The 22739-nt window shown below is 39.1% G+C and overlaps 2 protein-coding genes across 2 annotated transcripts in view; one reads left to right on the top strand and one right to left on the bottom strand.

Annotated features, from left to right (window-relative positions):
- The first annotated feature begins 1060 nt into the window (after positions 1–1060).
- NOXRED1 (NADP dependent oxidoreductase domain containing 1) lies at positions 1061–8322 on the top strand. The gene is made up of 6 exons (XM_069092306.1): positions 1061–1957; positions 4222–4430; positions 4971–5151; positions 5950–6101; positions 6854–7076; positions 7574–8322. Exons 1-6 carry the CDS (start codon positions 1794–1796, stop codon positions 7764–7766), a joined length of 1122 nt encoding a protein of 373 aa, XP_068948407.1. The 5' UTR covers positions 1061–1793; the 3' UTR covers positions 7767–8322.
- A 15-nt stretch (positions 8323–8337) lies between these two features.
- SAMD15 (sterile alpha motif domain containing 15) overlaps positions 8338–22739 on the bottom strand; it is a 14904-nt gene continuing 502 nt past the window's right edge. Inside the window, 3 exon segments of the mRNA XM_069092305.1 lie at positions 8338–9714; positions 18523–18621; positions 22129–22739. The exon segment at positions 22129–22739 is cut by the window's right edge and continues 15 nt beyond it. Coding sequence (XP_068948406.1) covers positions 9445–9714; positions 18523–18621; positions 22129–22739 — 980 coding nt within the window. The 3' untranslated portion in view covers positions 8338–9444.

Here is a 22739-nt window from a genome sequence, read left to right as displayed (position 1 = left end):
AAAAAAAGAATGTTAGGGGCTCCAAGAAACTGAGTGACTAACCTCAGATCTCACACAATCTGTGTCAGAGGCACAAGACCCAGGGGGGTCTTTCTGACTGAATCACTTTGCCAATTCAGTGTTTATTAATTATAGGCATGCGCCTACACCATGTTTTCATTACAACTCCAGAAGACACATATTCTCTCCTTCTACTTAGTATTTGTCTTTGCATTGCTGGTCCTTTCATATTTAGTTCTCCCCATCATCCCCCCAGCCTTGCCTCTAGTAGCTGAAAAGGCAGGAGCCCAATTTGCTAAGCTGGTATTGGCAGGTTGTTTTTCAAGCAAATATAGTTGTTTGATAAGCTATTTCCATTTCAGAGCATTTTTACAAGCTGACCAGGAAGCCTAGATGTTGACTGATCAGATCAAGTTAATTCTTTGTGGAATATGTGGGCTACATTGGGCATATTAATGGTTGGTTATTTCTGGCCCATCTCTAATACATAAGGGTAAGCAATCTATGGGTTGTGCTGATTTTTCAAAGTCTTTTTGTATGCCAAGACTCAACTACCTAAGGACTTACTACTCATAAAGCCTATATTCCACCTACAATTTGCTGAGACTTGTTTTTGGAGAGGTTGGCAGTATGGTACAGTGGGTTACCCTAAAAAGATGAGAAATTAGAATCCCTTTGGAGTTTCACTCAGTCTGGCTGTTGCCTTAAGACGTTGAGCAAGAGGCAGTGAATAAATATAGAACCGGCCCTGGAATCAGGAGGACCTGAGTTCAAATCTGGCCTCAGACACTTTGACACACAACTAGCCATGTGACTTTGGGCAAGTCACAACCCCAATTGCCCTCCAAAAAAAAAACTGAGCAAGTTCTTCTGTGCATTGAGTTTTTTTTTTCCTCCATTGAAAAAATAGAATGTAGGGCTTTAGCCATTGAGGCTTACAGATCTGGAACTTTTGATTTATCTTTTGGGGACATGTGAAGAAATGGCTGGGAAATATATTAGAGGACAATATTAGAAGAGTTATTTGTATATACCTAGTAGCATTTAAAAATAAGCCCATATTACTGTATGGGGAAAATGTAATGATTTCTCTGGGAAGAGTTGGCCCCTTTAAGGCTCAGAGACCAAAGTAATGTGGTAGCTAAGGAGTCACCATGACAACTTTCCTGGGTAACTCCTAAAGATCTATTTGGATTTTGTTGTCCAGGACAGGAAAAGCTGTGGAGCAGACAAAATCTCCAACTCACTACTCTGCTAGGTGAGATAAGAAAGGGTCTGTATACATCCTACTATGCTGCTGTCTAGATCCAAACTGTACAACGGCCCTTTGGTATTTATTTGGGTTCTTTTTCAATGTCATAGAAATCATGAAGTTTAATGGAAGGAGTTATTTGGAAATGTGTACTGATTGTCAACTTGTTTCCTAAACACTGAGGGGGTGGAGGAATCCGGGGTAAGGAGAGGTTTGAGATGATCCTGGTAGGGCCAATAGGAAATCTAAGTCTGCCTGAGGAACTACGTATGGGCTGATAGGGCATTTTCTCTTCTACTTCTCCAGGACAGAAAAGACATGGCAGCCCTGGGCATGTGAGCTCAGTCAGTGATTAGAAATGTGCCGAGATTCACTCAGAGAACTGGATTAGACCACCAAGTCCTAAGGAGCTGCATGGAATGACTAGTCCCGAATTATAAGTGCTGGTGAGACAGGGACACAATTGTTAGAGGTTCCCATTCCCTTCAAGATTGGGTAGTGTAGACAAACTGATGACCCGTCTTGGTAGGGACTGGAAGATATGGAGACTATAGACCTGATGGACAATCTGACATCCCTGCAGTTTGAGCAAGGCATTCGAGAGGAAGAGATCCCTTGGCTGTTTCTTCAGAGTCGTTCCCGAGGACTGATGATCCAAGCCTGTGCCCATGCAGCTTTTTTTTGCAAACTACTCCAGGCCCTGAGGTAAGTTAGGCCCCCAAACCAGCAGATGGAGAAAACTCTGGGTACCATTGACTACAGATGAGGTCCAAGACCTGATCTTGTTAGGGGGATTTCCTTGAGCAGTACCAATTTGCCCTTCTTCTTGTTCCGCCCCACAGCCATCATGAACCATGCTACTCCATATCCAAAGCCACTTACCTAAGATTCCAAGCTAGTGGCCGTTTCTGTGCAGTTGAGTGGATCTGTTAAGACTCAGAACCTAGCTACCAGTATGTATGTCTCATTTACACCAGAGTGAACATTGTTTTATCACTTGAGTAAGGATTGGGTTCTTTCTCTTATCTAGAGATAGTGCTGGAGCCCTTTTCTTTAAGAAAGTTCTTGGGTCTTGGAGACCGTGAATTAGTGGTCATCTAATTTAGCCTTTTTCTAAGGATGGTGACATTTAGACTGATTTAGATAGATTTCTTTATTTGAGGTGAAAAGATCCCATGATACCTAACTCCCTCCAAGTGCCTGGGCTTCCAGGTTGCTTAGATAAGAGATGTAGGTGAGTTAGGTACCCGTTGTTGGCCTTCAAGTCACGCCTAGATTTTTCAATTCAAGGTCATTTTTCTTTGTGCCTTAATCTTGCCCTTTATGAAATTAAACCATCACCACTTTGATGAAGGGACCAAATCTAGATGTTTCAGCCCTAAAGCAGTGATATCAAACAAATAGAAATAGGGGCCACTAAACCATTCATAAAGATCCCTATGCGCTACATATTGACTTAGAAAACCACACATTTATACACACACATTTTATGACTATATCAATACTATATCAAATCAGAAACTACATTTTAATCTGGCTTGAGCCACGCTCAGGAGTGTTGTGGACAACATGTGGTTCATAGGCCAGTGTTAGACACCTCTTCCCTGAAGTGTCTAGCTTAAATGCTATGTACTCAGGCAGTGAGCATAGAAAAGGGGCACAATGATGATTGAGCAGACTGCAGGACCTCACTAGGTCCAGGGGGAATAATAAGAAATCATCTGGTAAACCTGATTTGGGCTTTTTTACAGTGGGGATGGGATAGGCACCTAGTCAGCTTCTCAGTCAGGAGAAGAGCCCTAAGTAAATGCTGTACTTGATGTAACTATGGAAACCCAGAAAGCCCCCAATGGTTCTGTCACTACTGAAGCACGGGGCGGCATAGAGTTTTTTGACCATAATCAGCTATGGTAGTCCTCCTTTATCTAAAATTTAGACTCTCCAACTTCAACCCTTGCTAACACAGTCTCAAACTAGAAGTAACTGAAAAAGGCTTATGGACACAACATATAGCTATTACAATTGCAGGGTAACTAAATCTACGGAACTCAAGTCCCATAGGAGAGGTCCTGAGGCCCTCACTCAGAGTCTTTATTTATATTCTTAATTATCACACAATTCTATTAAGTTAGGTTATGTAGTTTGCTAGGCCATTTCTTAGTTCAGTAACACTTCAAAAGCTGATTTCATTAGCATGGGTACTCCTTTATTCCTTCACCACCACACACAGATTGGCACGAGGATGCTGTGGCTGACAGATATCACCTGGGCCTATTATTCAGAACCTTTCCAACTTTATCTTGAGCAGGCATGGTTCAGGCTTTACCGGTATAACCTAGGGTCACATCTGTGCCTTTGGAGTAGGGCTTAAGGCAAAATTTCCACTTCATAGAAAATTTAAAAACAGCAAACTAGCAGCAGGTTTATGTGATAGAAGTGGGTTGTTAAGAAGTTGGCCCAGTAACAGCTGATGTAGACTGGGAAGGAATTGAAAAATTCAAAGCAGGTGCCTAACTATGCTAGAATACAAAAAGGGAATCAAATTGTGCCTAAGAAGGCAGAAATGCATAATTAGAAATTCTCAACCAGAATGAGTAAATAAAGTTGGAAGCTAAAGGGATTCAACTTTTTTTTTTTGAAGGCAGGGCAGTTGGGGTTAAGTGACTTGCCCAAGGTCCAACAGCTATTAAGTGTCAAATGTCTGAGGCCATATTTGAACTCAGGTCCTCCTGACTCCAGGGCCAGTGCTCTAATTCACTGTGCCACATAGTTGTCCCTACTTTTGTGAATTTTGAAAAAAAAATTTTTATCTGGAAAATTCACAGCTTATTTCTTGATGATGCCAGATAAATGAGGTCATTGTAATGCATTTTTGGGAAGTTATTTTTACATAAAAAAGCTAGATTAATGTACTTGTAGAAATGAAGTTCTAGGACAGCTTCAAGGTACTTGTGTGTTTATTCCCCCAGGAAAATGGATGGGATCACCTCAGTCTCTATGCTCCCTTCAGAGGAGGAGGAGGAGGAAGACCCATACAAAAAACCTTCCAAAAGACATCTGAAAGTAGGCATCATTGGAGGTGGACGACTGGGAAAGCAGCTGGCTCTAGTGTTACTCCACTGGGCCTCCGTCCCTGCCCAGAGCCTTCATATCTCTACTCGGAGGCCAGAGACCCTAAGTAAGAAGTTTTAAGGCTTAGGGATCCTATACAGAAAATATATTTTGCTTCCACCTCATGGTCTTATCACTAAGTAGTATCAAGGAACACATTTCTTCATTTGTAAAAAGCTTTATCTACATTTAACTGTGTACATATTTTTCTGAAATATTCTAACTTTCTGAATCTCTAACCCCTCATCTTCTACCACCACTTCCCCAATACCCCCTGAAAAGATCCTTTAAGGGAAGAGAGGCAATGAAAAACTCCTCCTGAATGGAAAAATTCTGAGAAATTCTAAGTCCTCCTTGAAAGTACAATGAGGAGGATTGATTCCTTCACCTAGAAAACTGTTCATGTGGAGGCAGATGTTCTAATAATGGGGTTAGTGCATTGCTGCAGTAAGTTTTTGAAGACAAAAGTCAGAGGAAATGACTTATGTGGGCTGCTTTTGAAATAATTTTAAACCTTTCCTCACCATAAAATTTAGGTACAAACTCCCCTGCAATCTCTGTCAAGAGACCTAACCCAAAGTTCTCTTTGTCACTTTGTTCCTTTCAGGTGATCTCCAGAAGATGGGGATCCAGTGCTTTTACCATAACTGTTTTCTGGTAGACTGGGCCAATCTGGTCTTCCTCTGCTGTCTGCCATCCCAACTGCCTCACATTTGCTTGGAAATCAACACTAGACTTGAGAAATCCTGCATTGTGTATAGCCTGGTCACAGCTGTCCCTCTGCCTAGGTAACTACTTTAGAGTCTAGATCAGTGATTCTTAACTTGGAGGTTCATTGAATCTGCTTTTTAGGATAATTCAGATACCTGTATTTAAGTATAATTGACTTCCTTTGTAGTTCTATGTATTTTATGCTGTGCATTTAAAAATATTATTCTGCAAAGGGGTTGATGGTACAGAAAAGATTAAGAACCCTTGGGTCAGACAGAGTTTTCATCTAGTAGAGCTATATTCCCTCTGCCTCCTTGTACTATCTGGTCCAATCTCTTTTGGTATTTGAGTAAGGATTCCTTTTAAGGTGGATACTGATTTGCTGTGCAGGAGTATGTCACACTTTATTAATTCTTCCATTCTTTTCAGGCATTCTGCAAAGAGTACCCTGCTAGACTGCTTACTTCTGGGTGATGTTTTGCAACAGAATTTATTGCTAGGACTTAGTGGGATCCCAAATTGTACTACTGGGTCAGATAACTTGCTTTTATTTCTAGTCCTGAGATGGGGGCAGCTAGGTGATAGATGGAGGAGGCAGCAAGACATAAGTTCAAATCCAGCCTCACACACTGATGAGCTGTGTAACCCTAGACAAGTTATTTCACCCCTTCACCTTCAGTTTCTTCATCTGGAAAATGGAGGAAGTCCTAACACCTATGTATTAACAGTCCCAGTAACAATCATAGTCCCAAGATTGTTGTGAGGATCAAATGAGATCTCTATAAAATACTTTACTCTTATGATCACTGCTGTTATTCTGCCATGCTCCTCCTTTCATTACTGCCTCTGAATGGGCACCGTGATTTTACTTCTAGGCTGAAGCAGCTGCTATGCCACACCAACATCCTGCGCCCCCAGTATCAGTGTGCTGAAGCTTATATTGATATATGGGGGTCCAATGAGGACATCAAGTCTGCGCTTCAAGATCCTGAGATAGTTCAGGCTACTTCTCCTTATAGCACGGATGGTAAAAGTTCACCAAGCTTTATGTACTCCTGCAAAATGTCTCTACCCCTCCACCTGTTCTTTCCTGTTACATTCTATTACTGGGAAGAGGAAACAGAACTATTCCCTTTGGTCCCCAGGGTTTAATAGAGATAGCCTATCAGTTGTTAAAAAGGCAATTTTCTGAAGGGAGGAGTGAGGAGCTTGACTTCATTACCTTAACTTTTTAAGAATGTCTTGCCCCAGGCCAAGCAGGAACATTCTAGTACTGGTAATCTGGGAAGAATGTTCCATCTGTGATGGAACTGCTCTGAGAATTTAAAAAGATGTCATTCTATAGCTTTCACATTTTTGTTTAAAGCAAGACAATCTTCTTCAGAAGATTTTCTCTCTTAAACCTAAAGAATCATTAGACTTGAGGGTGGCTAGGTGGTGCAGTGTATAGAGGCCCTGGAGTCAGGAGGACCTGAGTTCAAATGTGGCCTCAGACACTTACCACAAAAACTAGCCTCGTGACCTTGGGCAAGTCACTTAGCCCCAATTGCCCTGCCCTCCCCCCTCCAATAAAAAAGCAAAAAAGAATCATTAGACTTCTCTTGCTGGATTATATTCTAGGCTTAGAATGTATCATAAATATCAGAGAGTTGGGGCCCTTGATCCAGGGAGGTGATTAATCTTCACATTGCTATTTACCCCCAGGGGACCTGGCCTAAGCTCCCTTTCTATCAAATTACAAATTGGTAACTTGTATTTGCCCTCTTCATTGACATATAGGAGGAATAACTCTTAACATCAAGTGGCTGGAGGCAGTCTTCTATGCAGCCCTAAATATGTGCACCTTAAAGGAAATACCCTACCAACAAACGCTAGAGATACTCAGTGATTTGTGTCTCTCTGTGCATCCAAAAACGTGTGGGGAGGATAAGACCAGTTGCCCAAGGTTCACTGTCACAGAGTTTGTCAACCAAGCCTTTGCCAAGACCCTAAATCCAAGCAAGTAAGATGCCAGATTCCTGACATTCCTGGTTTGTCTAGTTTTCTCTCAGTCTTTTGCTTTAGCTGATAATTTAGACAATTGTTGTTTCCTCTAAATACTTTAAAAGTTGTAATTAGGCCCTTTCTGTTTTCAATGTCCATAATTCCCTGATGCATGCCTCTTCCTTAATTATAAGACAACAAACTACAAATAGTATGCCATATTTTAATCATTATTTATAAAGTATGACCTCAAGGCACTTAAAAGATTCTATATAAATGAAAAATTCATTTTAAGTAAAATGAAACTGATACACTGAATAGTTCTAGCAGATTTTCTAGTACAGCTCTAAATTTTAACTAGTTGGTATAGGAAATGGAGTATCTCATTTCCAAATGAAGGAAAATTTTCTTCCAAAGGAAAACTTCAATAGTTAAATCAAGAAGTACTGAAAAGACAATAATGTCTACCAGCAAAAATAGTACCACTACTAATAATACCTCTGTTCTTTTTTTCAGTGTTTTCCCTTGGTTTGACTTGATCACTGTGCAACTCAAGGAAACTCCCTTTAGCCAGCACCTAAGAAAAAGTGTGACTCTTCAGGAACACTTAACTGTTCTTTACTGTGCCTCATTTGGTATCTCACTTTCCCAAGAAATAGAAGAGGAAGAAAAAGAAGAGGAAGAGGAGGCTCCAGGCCCACAGTCCTGAAAGTCAAGTTTTTCAGCTGCTTGGGGATTCTTCAGACTGACCAGCATGATCTACTCCCCAGGTCAGCCCCCTTAAATAGGATGGGCCTTGACTTTCACTGCTGGCAATAGTGGCTGCTTTATTTAGCATTAGCTTGTTGGGAGATTTACAAAAATATAAAGGTTTTGATTAATTTGATGATAAATACCAAGTCAAGAAGGTGAAACATGTCATAGTATTGTTTTTGCCACAAACTGAGCAATAAGGAAAAGGAAAAATTGCATTGTTGGCTCTTAAAATTGTAGGAAAAAAACATTTTTTTCTTAATCAGAGGTGAATTTGGCTGTTGGGGATCACCAGTAGAACCTAAGCATTCTGACTCACCTAAGATTACAGTCTCTTGATACTGACTCTTGTTCAAAAGTCTAAATTTAGATAGTTCCAATGTTAATATAGTTATATTCTGCAACTTCATTCCTATAGGAATATATTCAGAATAAGGATGGATATGACAACACTGTAATAAAGAGATGGGGCAAACCAGTTGACCAAGTTCTGATTCTCATCATGCTTCTTATTTCAACTAAATAAGACTTTATTTTTGTCTTGTCCTGTCAAAAATTGTTCCAATAAGCCATTCTTCTTCAGTAGCTTATATTTATTTTAAATAATAAAAAATCATTTTGCAAAACATAAAATTTGATTTTTAAATAAATGTAAAGTAAATAAAAAATTAATTTAAATTATTAATTTAATTTAATTTAATAAATGTAAAATGTTTATATAAATATAAACATAGTTTAAGTATGTTTACTTCCTAAATGTTTTATAAATCTTTCCCCCCCAATAACAAAATAAAAAACAACAGTAGTAATGGTAATGGTGTCAAGGTTGACTGACAAGATGACACTCTACAGTCTGAGAACTCAGATTCTAAAACAAAATTATTCAGTGTAAATGTAAATTTCCATGGTATTAGATTAATCATTTACATTTTGGCTTTTGCATAATTGTGAGCCAGCCAAGCTCAGTGGCATGATGTTAGAGTACTTTTAGATTAAATCTTTTTGGCTTAGCATGGGAGGAAATTAGCTATTTTATCCAAATGTAATGTCTGGCATGAATGCCAATCTGAGAAACGGTTTCTTCTCTCTCACTTGGAAGAAATAATATAGTGAATAATTCAGCCAAATGCTAGGATTTTTTAGTAGATGTCACAGACCCCTCTGGCTTAGTATATAGCCCCAGAAGAATTTTAAGATTTTAAAAGTAAAATGGAGGAGAAAGAACAGTAAAAGTTTATAAAGCCATATTGGTGTCTTAATTCAGTTTTAGCAGCAACAGTTGCCTGAAAATTTCTTCTATGAAGAAATTATGCATGGGTGAACCTTAACCTAGTTGCTCATATGCTTGAGCAACACTACAAAGTATAGTATATTAGGTAAACTCAAGGCCCCAATCTATAAATAAATGAAAGATTTCAACCCATTTGGTTTCTTCTATAGCCTATTTTGTTCATACTACCAGACTGCATTACTTGAATAATACATTAAAAACCCATCATAATTCCCCTGATGCAATTAAATCAGTATTCTCATCTTCACTGTAAAAATGAAATAAAGAGTAACACAGCAGGCGAAATAGGAAAAGAACCAGTAGTTCTGACTCTCTGAGTTCTTGGTAGGGGAAAAAAAATCCTCTAAATTAATTTAATTTGATCTTTTAAACTAAATGTATGGGATTTTTTCTTTCTTTTTGGGCGGGGCTTGACTTTTGGTTCAGCAGGAACACAGACCTCTAACCTTGCTTCTTTGACAAACTGAGATAGGGTCAGAGCATCAGATTTTACCCCAGAATGAGCTTTTCGTTCCAAAAATAAGCCCATGTTGTCCCGGTAGGGAAGGGAAATGCTGCGACTGAATAATGGTTCTTCAATTCCAAGCAGCTCCCGTGTGTGACGTGAAATCACCTGGAATACGAGAAAAATGTCTTTTAACGGACAATTGCCCTAACTTGAGGATAACTAAATCAAAATTACTCCTCTTAACTTCCTGGGCCTCCCTAAACCTAAATCCGTGAGGTATTTCCACATGAAATCATGATGATGCAGTAAGTCAGAACCCAAGTGACCTGTCTGTTCTTAATGCAAGCTAACAACTTTCTAGGAGAAATTCATACACAAATGTGAAATGAATCTCAAGGCACCAATGATCACGTTTTCTATTCCCCAACATTAGATGCTACGAGACAAATTAATGTCTCATTTAGTTGAGCAGCTTAACAACTGTAAGATCAAGGAATATTTCAGAGCAGGAGCCACAGATATCCTCGTGGAAGCTATCGACAGCCCCTACTCAAACAAAGGGTCTGCTTGTAGGAAATTCAGTCCACTTGCAACTAAAAAGAGAAATTACATCACGTAATAGAAATAAAGAAATTACTGAATTGGCAAAAACTAACTTTGAAACAAGTGAACACTAAATAGTTCACTTTAAGCTCAAATAAATTTTTTATTCTCTGCATAAAAATGTGATCTATCAAAGAGTCATCCTTAAAATATTTTTACATGTAAGTAGGAAATATGAAAAAACAAAGGGTATCAGTAAAAATTATTTCAATTAAATTCTCAAGGATGACTTTTAACAATAATTTTTAAAAATTTTGATTTCCAAATTCTCTCCCTCCTTCCCACTTCTCCCCCTCGAAAAGGCAAAAATTAGATTTTGTAAGGTATTAAAAAAAACATTTCCATATTAGCCAAGTTGCAAAAGAAAATGCAAACAAAATAAAACAACAAAAATTAAGAAAAAATTTTAAAGTATGCTTCGATCTGCATTCAGAGTTCATCAGTTCTCTCTCTGGAGGTGGATAGCATTAAAGTGCTATAATCAACATGCCAGGAAAATACAACAGTGGCCACTGATTTGGAAAAGATCAGTTTAAGTCCCGATCCTAAAGAAGGACAATGCCAAGGAATGTTCAAATTCCTGAACAGTTACATTCATTTCACATACGAGTAAGGTTATGCTTAAGATTCTGCAAGCTAGGTTTTAGTAATATGTGAATTGAAAACTACCAGAGGAGCAGGCTGGTTTTCAAAAAGGTGGAGGAACTAGAGACCAAATTGCCAACCTTCACTGGATTATGGAGAAAGCAAGGGAGTTCCAGAAAAACATCTACTAATGCTTCATTAACTAGACTAAAGCCTTTGTGTGGATCACAACAAAATGTGACAAATCCTCAAAGAGAAAGGAGTACCAGATCATCTTACCTGTCTCCCGAGGAACCTGTATGGAAGGCTAAGAAGCAACAGTTGGAACTGAACATGGAATAACTGATGAGTTTAAAATATGAAAGGGAGTATAACGAGGCTGCATATTGGGACAGAGTCAAGATGGCGGAGTAGAAGCACGACCTCCCGCAGCTCCGGCTTCCACCTTCCCCAGTCAATGTGAAAAGGGGACACTGAACAAACTTTGGAGCTGCAGAACCCACAAAATGACAAACAGAAGCTAACCTCCCACTCAGGACAGCCCAGCAGGCCGGCAGCAAGCAGCCAGCACAGTGCAGTAGTGCTCTGGGAGCCAAGCCCAGCCACTCACAAGCTGAGGTTTTAGCTCCAGGGTGCGCCTGACCAGCCGCCTGCCGGAGGGACTCCAGATCAGCAGCAGCTGTGGCCGTTTCCAGGTTTATCAAGACATAGATGCGAAGGACAAAGTGAGAGGTCATTGCAGTCTGGACTTTGGAACCCAGTAATTGAGAGTGCGTGGCTTTTGCCCCCAAGCGAGAAGCCACTGAGACACCGGCACAGCCAGCCAGCGCCACATGGCAGCTTCAGCTTCTGGCCTGCAGAGTGTAGGGGGACCAAGCACCAGTCTGAGGGGTAATCGTTCTTGCTTTAACCTGCTTGGATCTGGATTGCAGTCTAGGGTGGAGGTCCTGGGGTGTGTGTCCAGCTTGCCAGAGCATGTGGAGACCTCAGAGAGGGCACCCATCTAATACCTCTGGCAGCTGAGAAAACCCCAGCGTTTGGGACAAAAGCTCCCCTGTCTGGTGGCAGAGTTCTACTGTGGCAAAAAGCCCAGGGGTCAAGGGACTGAGGGGCGACATGACCAGGCAAAGGAAACAAAGCAGACAGAAGATTCCAACATTAGACTCCTATTTTGGGGACAAAAAGGAGCAAAACATGGAACAGGAGGAAGACAACTCCTGCACCAAAATCTTCAAAGGAAAATATGAGCTGGTTACAGGTCATAGAGGACCTTAAGAAGCAGATAAGAGAAGTGGAGGAAAAATTGGGAAGAGAAGTGAGAACAATGCAAGAAAATTATGAAATGAGAGTCAACAGCCTGACTGAGGAAAATAATACTTAAAAAACAGACTGACTCAAATGGCAAAAGAGGATCCAAAAGGCAATGAGGAGAAGAATACCTTAAAAAGCCAAATTTGCCAGATGGAAAAAGAATCTCAAAAAAGGAGAATCATTGCTTCAGAATTAGATTGGAGCAAATGGAAGCTAATGATTTTATGAGAAATCAAGATGCTGTTAAACAGATCCAAACAAATGAAAGAATAGAAGGCAATGTGAAATATCTCATGGGAAAAACCACTGACCTGGAAAATAGGTCCAGGAGAGATCATTTAAAAATTATTGTACTACCTGAAAGCCATGATCAAAGTAAGAACCTAGAAATAATCCTCCAGGAAGTTCTCAAAGAAAACTGCCCTGATGTTTTAGTACTAGAGGGCAAAATGGAGGTTGAAAGAATCCACTGATCACCTCCTGAAAAAGATCCCAAAAAGAAAACTCCTAGGAATATTATAGCCAGGTTCCGGAATTCCCAGATTAAGGAGAGAATATTACAAGCAGCCAGGAAGAAACAATTTGAATATTGTGGAAACACAATCAGGATAACCCAGGATCTGGCAGCTTCTACACTGAGGGATCGAAGGGCTTGGAATATGATATTCTGGAGGTCAAAGGAGCTGGGATTAAAACGAAGAGTCACCTACCCAGCAAAACTGAGTATCATGTTTCAGGGGAAAATATGGTCATTCAGTGGAATAGAGGATTTTCAAGTATTCTTGATGAAAAAACCAGAGTTGAATAGAAAATCTGACATTCAGATACAAGAAGCAAGAGAAGCATGAGAAGGTAAACAGGGAAAAGAAATCATAAGGAACTTATCAAAGCTGAACTATTAACATTCCTACATGGAAAAACAATAATTGTAACTTATGAAACTTTTCTCAGTAATTGAAGGGAATAGAAATAAATATATGTCTATCTATGAGGGTATATGGGCATATGAATACATATGTGAATGTGTGTATATATGTTTACAGGTATACACAGATAGAGGGCACAGGACCAATTTAACAGGAAGGGATAGTACCTAAAAGGTGAAATTAAGAGGTGAGAGAGGAATATAATGAGAGGAGATGGAAAGAGACAGAATGGGGTAAACTATCTCATACAGAAGAGGCAAGGGAAAACGGTTACAATGGAGGGGAAGAATAGGAAGGCAAAAGGGAAGGGGTCAACCTTATTCCCATTGAATTTGCCTTGAGGAGGGTATGAAATACACACTAAATAGGGTATCTCACCCTCCAGGAGAGTAGGGGGGGAAGGGGATGAGAGGGGGGATGATGGAAGGGAGGGCAGGCTGGGGGGGAGTGAAGTTGGAAGCACCCACTTTTGAAAAGGGACAGGATCAAAGTAGAGGATAGAACAAGTGGGAGGTGGGTTAGGAGGGAGGGAAATATAGTCAGTCTTTTACAATATATCTACTATGTTCTTGTTTTGCATTAGCCACACATGTACAACCTATACTGAACTGCTTATCTTCCCAGTAAGGGTGGGTGACAAGGGAGGAAGGGAATGAATCTGGAATTCAAAGTTTTAAAATCAAATATTAAAATATATGTATAGGTGTGTGTGTATATACATATATATATACATACTATTATTAATACTATTTTACATGTAATTGGGAAATAAGATATACAGGCACTGAGGCATAGAGATCCACTGGAAAAGTCGAAATGGCTATGGGATAAAATATGGGAGAGAGCAGATTGGAGGAGGGGACATCCTGTGGGACTGCTATTTTGGGGCGGTGGGTAGGGGAAAAACGGGGAGAAAATTTGTAATTCAAAATCTGGCAGAAATGAATGATGTAAATCAGAAGTTAATAAAACATTAAAAAAAATAAATTCTTAAATTTGGATGAAAAAAAAAGTCTCCTAACCCGTCTTGCTTGCTCACCACTTGCCCTTTCACACCAATAAAGGTTTAATAGTCCTTGTGTTCAGATCTTGTTGTGTCACTCTTCTGATCAAAACCCTTCAGTGGTTCTTTTTTTTTTTTTAAGCAATTGGGGTTAAGTGACTTGCCCAAGGTGTCACACAGCTAGTTTTTGTGTTAAGTGTCTAAGGTCGAATTTGAACTCAGGACCTCCTGAATCCAGGGCCGGTGCTCTACTCACTGTGTCACCTAGCTGCCCCTTAAATCATAATCTTCTTGAGGATGACAGTTGTCTCTCATCATCTTTGTGTCTCTTCTAGGACCCAGAATAAGGTTCTATAAAGGAAAACTGAAAAGAATGACACTAATACATGTAGTGGAGCTATGAATCAGTCCAACTATTCTGGAAAACAATTTGGAATTATGCTTTAAAAAAAAGCAACTAAAATGTTCATACATTTTGACCCAGAAATCTTGCTACTAGGCTAATTCCACAATTAAAAATAGAAATATAGATTTCATGTATCCCATAACATTCATAACAATTTTTTTTTGAGTGGTAGCAAAGAACTGGAAACAAAATAGTTACCCATTGTTTGGAAAATGGCTAAACAAATTTTGGTACCATGAATGTAATGGAACATCTGTGCTGTAAATAACAAAGAATATGAATAATTCAGAGAAGAATGGGAAAACTAATTTGAAAAGATATCAAGTGAAATAAGCAGAATCAGGAAAATTATTTACACATTATCTACAATATACATTTGAGTAATACCTACAATAAGGTAAGTTATCTTCACCAAATGTTACTGAAGAAGAGATAAGAAAATGTACCTTTGGGGTGGCTAGGTGGCACAGTGAATAGAGCACCAGCCCTGCAGTCAGGAGGACCTGAGTTCAAATCCAGCCTCAGACACTTAACACAAAAAAATTATCTATGTGACCTTGGGCAAGTGACTTAATGCCAATTGCCCTCCAAAAAGCAAAACAAACAAAAAAGAAAATGCACGTTTCTCTCTTTTCTTTAGTGGGGGGGCTAGGAGGTGTGGAACAGTGCATATACTGTCAGATTTGGTTGATGTGTTGCTTGATTCTTCTGAACTTTCTTCTTCTCTCTCTTACTCTCTGTTAGAAGGGATAAGCACATGAGTAGGGGGCCAAAGGATATATTTGGAAATGAAAGTGCTGGAAAAACAAAAAAAGCTTCTACCGTGTTTCTCCGATAATAAGACACTGTCTTACTATTTTTTTAGACAGAAAAACACCAGAGGGCTTATTTTCAGGGGAGGGCTTATTTTAATGAACATTGACAGCAATTTTAATAAACAGGTAAATGTGAACAAAAAAATGTACCTTTATTCAATAAGCAAATCACTGGGGAAGAACAGGATGACGCGCTCACTGCTGCAGCTCTTTGTATGCAGCTTGGAGCTCGGCGTGCGTTTCACCGGGGGGGAGAGGGAGGACAGTGCATACAGAGGGTACCGTAATGTAGCGTGTAGCACAGGGGATCACCTTCACTACAGTAGCAATCTCAATAGGGCTTATTTTCAGGGGAGGGCTTATTTTAGAGGAATCTTACACAGTAAGGGGAGGGCTTATTTTCGGGATAGGTCTTATTATCGGGGAAACACGGTACTCTGCAAGTCAGAATGCAAAGAGTATACTAACCTGGTTTACAAAATAAGCATGAAGGCTAGTAATACTTTCTGATGATCAGCACTGAATTTCATAGATCTTGATTGGTTAAGAAGTTTGTTTCTAGGGGAGGCCAGGTGGCTCAGCGAGTAAGAGCACCGGCTCCAGGGTCGCGATGACCTGGTGTAATGCCAAGCAAAGGCAACTTCCCAGGGTTCAAAATACCAGCATAGGTGCTCTCCATTTTATTCAGTGAAAAATTAAGAACAGAGAAGATCAAAATATGACATCATTCAAAATACAGCATTTACTAAGTGTGATTCAATAATCTCCAAGTACTACCTGATTTAATCAAGTACTACCCCACCCCTGGACATTACATTCATTTAATCAATTACAAAGTCCCTCTTCTAAATACTACTCCAACCCTAGGCTGTACATTCATTTAGTCCATAACAAAGCCCCTCTTCTCAAATGGAGATTAGTTTCCAATCATAAGTAAAGTACATTCATTTGTTCAATCACAGAACACAAAAAGGTCAAAAGTTCCCCACCCTTGGATCACAATTGAATCTACCCCAGAGTTACAACAAGCTTAAGCATAGCATTTAATACCCAAATGGAGGTCTTTTCTTCATCTTGACATGAGCCAAGTTCTCAGCAATCTTTGTTCCTGGGGAGACAAAGCTCAGCAAGGCCACAAGATGCATTGCCAGTGTCTTCATTAATTCATCCTCTGTCTGCAGAACAGTCCTAGGACCCCTGAAAACATTAGCAAAACCCTCTTCCATGATTTCTGTAAACATACAACAAGAAAATCCTTCTTCAGGGCTTCTGAACCAACAGAAAGGTTTCCAAACTTCTACAACAACAGCACTGTCCTGGCAAAACAACATCAAAACAGACAAAGTACCAGCATAACAGCCATGTCTCCTCAGTCCTTGGCAGCTCCGGGGGCAGGTCTCAAAAGTCCTGGGCAAATCAAAGTGGCCCTCAGCAATCCTCTCAGTCTCTCTCTGCCTCCAAAGGTGCTGCTTCCAAAAAGTTCTTCTGTCTCTCTCTTGTGTCTCTCCAAATTTATGTCACCAGCTCCTCCCAGTTCAGCCCTCTCTTTTCACGTCAACAAGTCCATCCCACAAGTGGGATTAACAAGCTCTAGGTTTTAACACAATCAAACCAAAAACCAAGCCAATACAGGGGGATCTTTAAATTACATTACTATTACACCTGGGGATCAAATCTGGGCTCAGATACACAGCACCACACCCAGAAATAACTGGCCCTGTAACCTTGAGCAAGTTACTTAACCCCGATTGCTTTAAAAAAAAAATAGAAGTTTGTTTATATTTTGGGGGAAGAATCACAATCACTTATCCAAACTGGTTCCTCATTTATAAGTTCATATACATGCTTAATTAGGAAAAATAGATAATGATGATCACAGTATTGCTTATACACTCAAAAAGTGATGTCTTTATTTCTTCCTTTGCATTTGAAGACAACCCTACTTACTAGTGAGTGATATCTTCTTGTAGCCATGGCAAAAAAAAAAAATCAATACATAACCAAAATTCTTTTGGAAGGGACCCTTAGTCCATCAAACCCCCCTGATTTTAGAGGTAAAAAAAAAATTAAAACTTCAGGCTGAGAAAGACTAAGTGATTTTTCTCAAGGTCACCTTGCTAGCAGCAAAGTCAGGATGTAGATATGAAAAATATACTTTGTTTTGTGACTGGATGACATATGTTCAGCAGTTTCATTTCCAATAGGAGTAGGTGTGTGGGCTTAAAAGTAGTTGTCTAGATTCAGGTGTCAATAATAGAGCTTGGATATTACTAGTTGCCATTCCCTTACCTTCTCACCAATATCATTTGGACTAGGGTCTTAGGCCAGTGACATTGATCCCAATGACACTTGAGGTAAGCTGGTTGACAAATATTTGTTAAATACATTATAAATAGAGTACTGACGAGGTTCTGAAAGGGCTACAAAGAAGTTTAAAACACAAACCCTGTCTGTTCAGGTTGCTTATAATCTAGTTGGGGAGAGGAGACAAACAAATACACAAAAAGTGGTATCTACCAGCACAAGACAGCATATTCTTAAATGCCAAATAAGTATACTATATCGTGCTATATGTGTTCAAAGAAGAAGACAGTATGAGCTGGGGTTGTTAGGAAAGGCTTCACTGGAAGTAGATGGGACCTGAGTTTGGATGGAGAGAATTCAGACCAGGTGGAAAGTATAAGAGAAGTCAGTCTAGGTGAGAAAGATGGTATAAACAAAGGCAGAGCAGGAATGTAAAAGGTATGCTTGAGAGAGAGAGATTAATATAGGTAAAGCATAGCCTGAATGTAGAGGATTAGGGAGATGACCACTCTTCTGGGTTGTTATAGATAGAATTTTTGCTTAGGTTAAAGGTTTAACTAGATGACCTCTGTGGTTTCTTCCGACTCTGTAATTCTATGATTGCTTGGGAAAGGCAGGTTGAGGCTTGCTTGTAGAGGAGCAAAGAATGCTTTAAGATAATTAATATGGCAGAAGTTTTTAGGATGGATTGAAGGAGGGAAATGAGTGGAAACAGAAAAAACACTTAGGAAGCTATTAAATAATCCTGGCAGAAGGTGATAAGGGTCTGAAATAGGGTGACAGAGTTCAAATGGAAAAGGATAGAGAATATAATATATGGGAAGCAGGGCAGATGAAAGATTCCAAGATGACAGAGGTTGTTAGCTTGGAAGATTTGGGAGCATGATGGTACCTGATTAGGAGAAAGAAGGAAAAGTCAGGAAAAAGAAATCAATTTTGAGGGAAACACGATAGTTAACTAATTTAATACATCCTGCAGTAAAGAGTGCTATAAAGGAATTCTTTGTAAACATTGCTCACCTTCATGTCCTCAAAATCTGTTATTCCCATCTGAGGAAGGTTTGAACAGTTAACATGGATGAGTTTCCGGCCACTGATGAAATTTGTTGTAAAGCATTCCTGTCAGTACAAGAAGAATGTTACTTGAAACGTGTACTGCAGGCAGCAAAAGTAAGAAATAGAAATCATGACTGTTTCTAGTCCTATGCTTAGAAAAGTAAGCTTTATTTTTTACTATAACTGTTTATGGTTTTTTTTTCCAGCCAGGTTTATCACCTTAGTTAGCCACCCTTTAAAAAATTGCAGGTTCATTCTCCTCTCATGCTACAACCAGTACTTCTATATTCCACAAAGTGTTTAAATTGAAGGAGAATATAGGATCTCAGATTAACATTCATTTTGATAAACTGAAGGAGATGGAAATGAACTCTTGGCTAGTTTGAGTAATAATGACAAAAAGGAATTGAGGATTGCTTTTAACCGTAAGGCTTATAATCAGCTGTTGTTCCAAGATATATATGATTTCCTATAAACAATGTATTAAAATAATGTCTGTATATCTCTTGAGACCTTATTTTCCTCATCCCTCCCAATGTAATTATTACTTCCTTCTCCCTTGAATAATCTAACCCATTTTATATCCCCCTGCTTGCCAATACTGCCTTCCAGTACTGCAGTCTCTAATTCTGATATTCTCCCCACTCTGTGGTAGATTCTTATTTGAGTCTGATTTCTCCCAAACAACCTCGTGCAATTATTGCACTAAGAACTGCACAAATGGCAAATACTACTCTACTGGGTTCACTTTTCTATTTGTGTCTGTAATGCTTAGTACATTTGTTGTTACACTGGGAGAAACACTGGAGTGGTTTGCTATTTCCTTCTCCAGTTAATTTTTTTTCCTCCAGCTCATTTTACAGATGAACTGAAGCAAATGGGGTTGTGACTTGCCCAGAGTCACACAGCTAAGTGTCTGAGGCCAGATTTGAACTTAAGAAGCTGAGTCTTTCTAGTTGCAAGCCCAGTGCTCTATCCACTGTACCATGTGGCTACCCTTTGTACATAATGAAGAACTTAATAATTGCTTCAATTCATTCATTCACTACCTTAGAAACTTAACATTTTTCCTTGCCTCCACATCTCCTTTTATGGAGAAGATCTTGTAGCAACCCCATTGAGGCCCATTTCCTTGGTGCTACCACAGAGCTCATTTGGCTAGTACCCGTTTCTATCACTCTTTTAACCTTAGAGCAATATGGTTTGATCTGTTTACTTCTTTCCATTGTCCTAATTTTTACTGATCTCTCACCCTTCAAAGAAAGAACTTATGGTACTTTGTACAGCAAAATAAGAATTGCCCTAAAGATAAGTGATGCCCATAAGGAAATCTAATATGTTTGGCAAAATCACCATTTTTATTTTCATTTAAAAAGCATTATGAATTCTGAGGACATTTTTCACTTGTTAATTTCCAATGTACAAAATCAAGGTCAAGCCCTATGTAATCTATATATTGTTATATGACACGTATATGGCATGTACACTGTCATACATGTATGGCAAGGCATGAGTAAAGAAAAACTATTTTTCATGTATAAACTTAAGAATTTTGTATCAAATATTAGAGTGTATGTTAAACTTTTTTAAAATCTCAAATTAGTATCCCTATGGTAAGAATAAACAAAAATGATTCTTGTTTCAGTGACAACTGACTGTAAGGTCACTGACATTTAAAAACTTTTAGAAATTGGACTATAGTTATTTTAATGGGTCCAAAATACTAATTACAAATTGTAATGATGTCTGGAAATGCAGGTTGATGGTAAAAGGTGTTAAAAGTTATTGGCAATAAGGAAGGAAAGAGAGTAATGTGGCCTGGTGGTGCCTTATTATGAAAAAAAAAACCTCCTAATAAGAGGATTCCTTTCATCATGACTGACATTTTTCTAATAAATAATTTTCTGACTCCTTAAATTAAATCAAATTACTGACTCTTTAAATCAGAATGACATAATGATATATTTGGTTGCTGACATACTAAGGGAAACTGTAATCAGAGTATTCCAAGTCTTTGGTCATAGAGCTGCCATTATAACAACATGAAAAGCATTGAAGAACCTATCTTGAGGACCTGTCACAGGACATGACAAAAACATTACTACTATAGATCTAGAGGTGGAATCCTTAAATTGGGTTCACTATAAATTGTAGGGGCGGGGGGAATTCCCAAGAATGGGGATGTTTATGTGAACTGTTCAACCTTTTATTCTAGAAACTTGAGCTGAACTTTGAAGGATCCTGAGAAGGGAGTGAATTCCAAACTTGTACAAAGGCATTGAGTGGGAAGATGGGATGTTATGTACAGAGTGCAGCAAATAGGCTAATTTGGAAGGAACACCATAGTCCAAGTTCTGATCAATCTGGCTAACCTTCATGAGGCCTATTTTGATCTCCACAGCTAGTTTCATCCCCAACCTTCTAATTACCTTATAAATACTTTGCATGTGTCTTGTATTTACTTCTATGTATGTTGTTTCCCCCAACAGATTGTAAGGTCCTTGAAAGGAGAAGCTGTTTCATTTTTGGATGTATATCCACAGCATGTAGTATATAGTGGGTGCTTAATCAATGCTTGCTGAATGAAGGAGAAAAGGGCTAAAATTGGGGTGCATAATAAATACTTCAAAATATCTAAGGTTTAGTAGCCCTTTACAATTCAGTAGCTGATCTTTGTGTTGCAGTGGCCTAGAAAATTCCTTACCTAGTGATAAGCTCCCATATTTAGCTAGAATGGTCTTAGGACAGCAGACACAGTATATTCTTAGGCCTGTTCCTTTGGCCCTTCTATTTTAGTAGGATATGCCAAAATTTGTGACTGCAGATATATTTTTTCTGTTGTTCCTATCAGTGATTTCACCACTCCCAAGATAGAGAGGGCTTAATCTTCATCAATTTAGAACCTGAAAAAAAAAATTAAGTGATTTGCCTCAGGGCATACAGCTAGTAAGGCCTCCTTCTATCCACTACACCAAGCTGCCTCTCTTGACAAAACCTTCAAAAATCTAGGATGTCACTTCCATACTACAATGATGAGGCACTGAAGGATAACTTTGTTGAATATGCATTTAGTTCTTAAATAATTTAAATATGCTTTGCATTTATAAAGTTGAAAGTTCTTTACACATGTATTTTTTAGATACCTTTACATCCTTAATGAGGTGTACAAGTAGTATTTATTTCCAATTTAAGAAATGGTTAAATGATTTTTTTCAGCGTCACCCATCCAGTCAGTGACAGGAGCAGAATTAGAACTCAAATTTCTGAATCACAGATTCGTGCTCTTTCTTTTCAATTCAAGAAATATTTATTCAATTCTACGCTTCTGAAGAAGTGAGTCAAATGCAGGGGGATGAGTGGGATAAAGAGAGATGCTGTTGAAGAGTAAAATGATTTCCAGCCAAAAGACCTGAGTTGAGTCCTGGCTTCACCTACTAGTCACTACAGCACCAGTAAGTAAATCACTTAACTTCAGCATTCTTTCATTTATAAAATGGAAACTGATAGGGTTGGGAGTGGAACAATGTTTTGTAAACCATAAAGCTATATATGAATTTGAGATGTTATTACCTTATATTGGGGAAACCCTAGCTGGCTAATCCACTCTGCAACATCTTCTGGGCTCCATGTGAGGAAAAAAGGTTGTGTCTCAACATTTTCAGATTTTTCTGGTTCTTCTTGGATCTTAGGTTCAGAAATGCTTTCAGGGATAGCTACTTCTTTCTTGACTTCCTTACCAGCTTTTTTAGATTTCTTTTCAGTAGAAATTTCTTCCTTAGCATCAGTCAAGGACACCTGAATTTTTAAGGCCTTGGATCTGGTCATCCTAGGAGCTTTTTGAAATCTGATGAGTTCTTTAGAGGAGTCTATTGCACTTTCTGAGGACGCCTGTGGTTCCTCATCTGTGGCAGAATCCAAAGCCTTGGATTCCATCTCATCCTTATTGTTTTCAATGGAATCCTTATGTTTTCTCAACTCTGGTTCAACTTCCTTGGAAAATTCAGATTTCACTTCTTCCCCAGGCTTCGTTTCCTGAGGGATCTCTGGCTCTAATTTCTTCTGGAGCTCAACTTCAGTGCCCTGAGAAGTCTCTACCTCAGTCTTTTTAGGAATCTCTGGCTCTGCCTTCAAAGGGGACTCTTCCTCAGTGCCCTGATGAGTTAAGTCCTCAAGCTTAGTTT

Source organism: Petaurus breviceps, unplaced genomic scaffold (assembly GCF_028583685.1).
Source record: "Petaurus breviceps papuanus isolate PSGF00001 unplaced genomic scaffold, PetGlider_PUasm1.0 189, whole genome shotgun sequence".
Taxonomy (NCBI): domain Eukaryota; kingdom Metazoa; phylum Chordata; class Mammalia; order Diprotodontia; family Petauridae; genus Petaurus; species Petaurus breviceps.
This window is presented reverse-complemented; position numbering and strand designations above follow the sequence as displayed.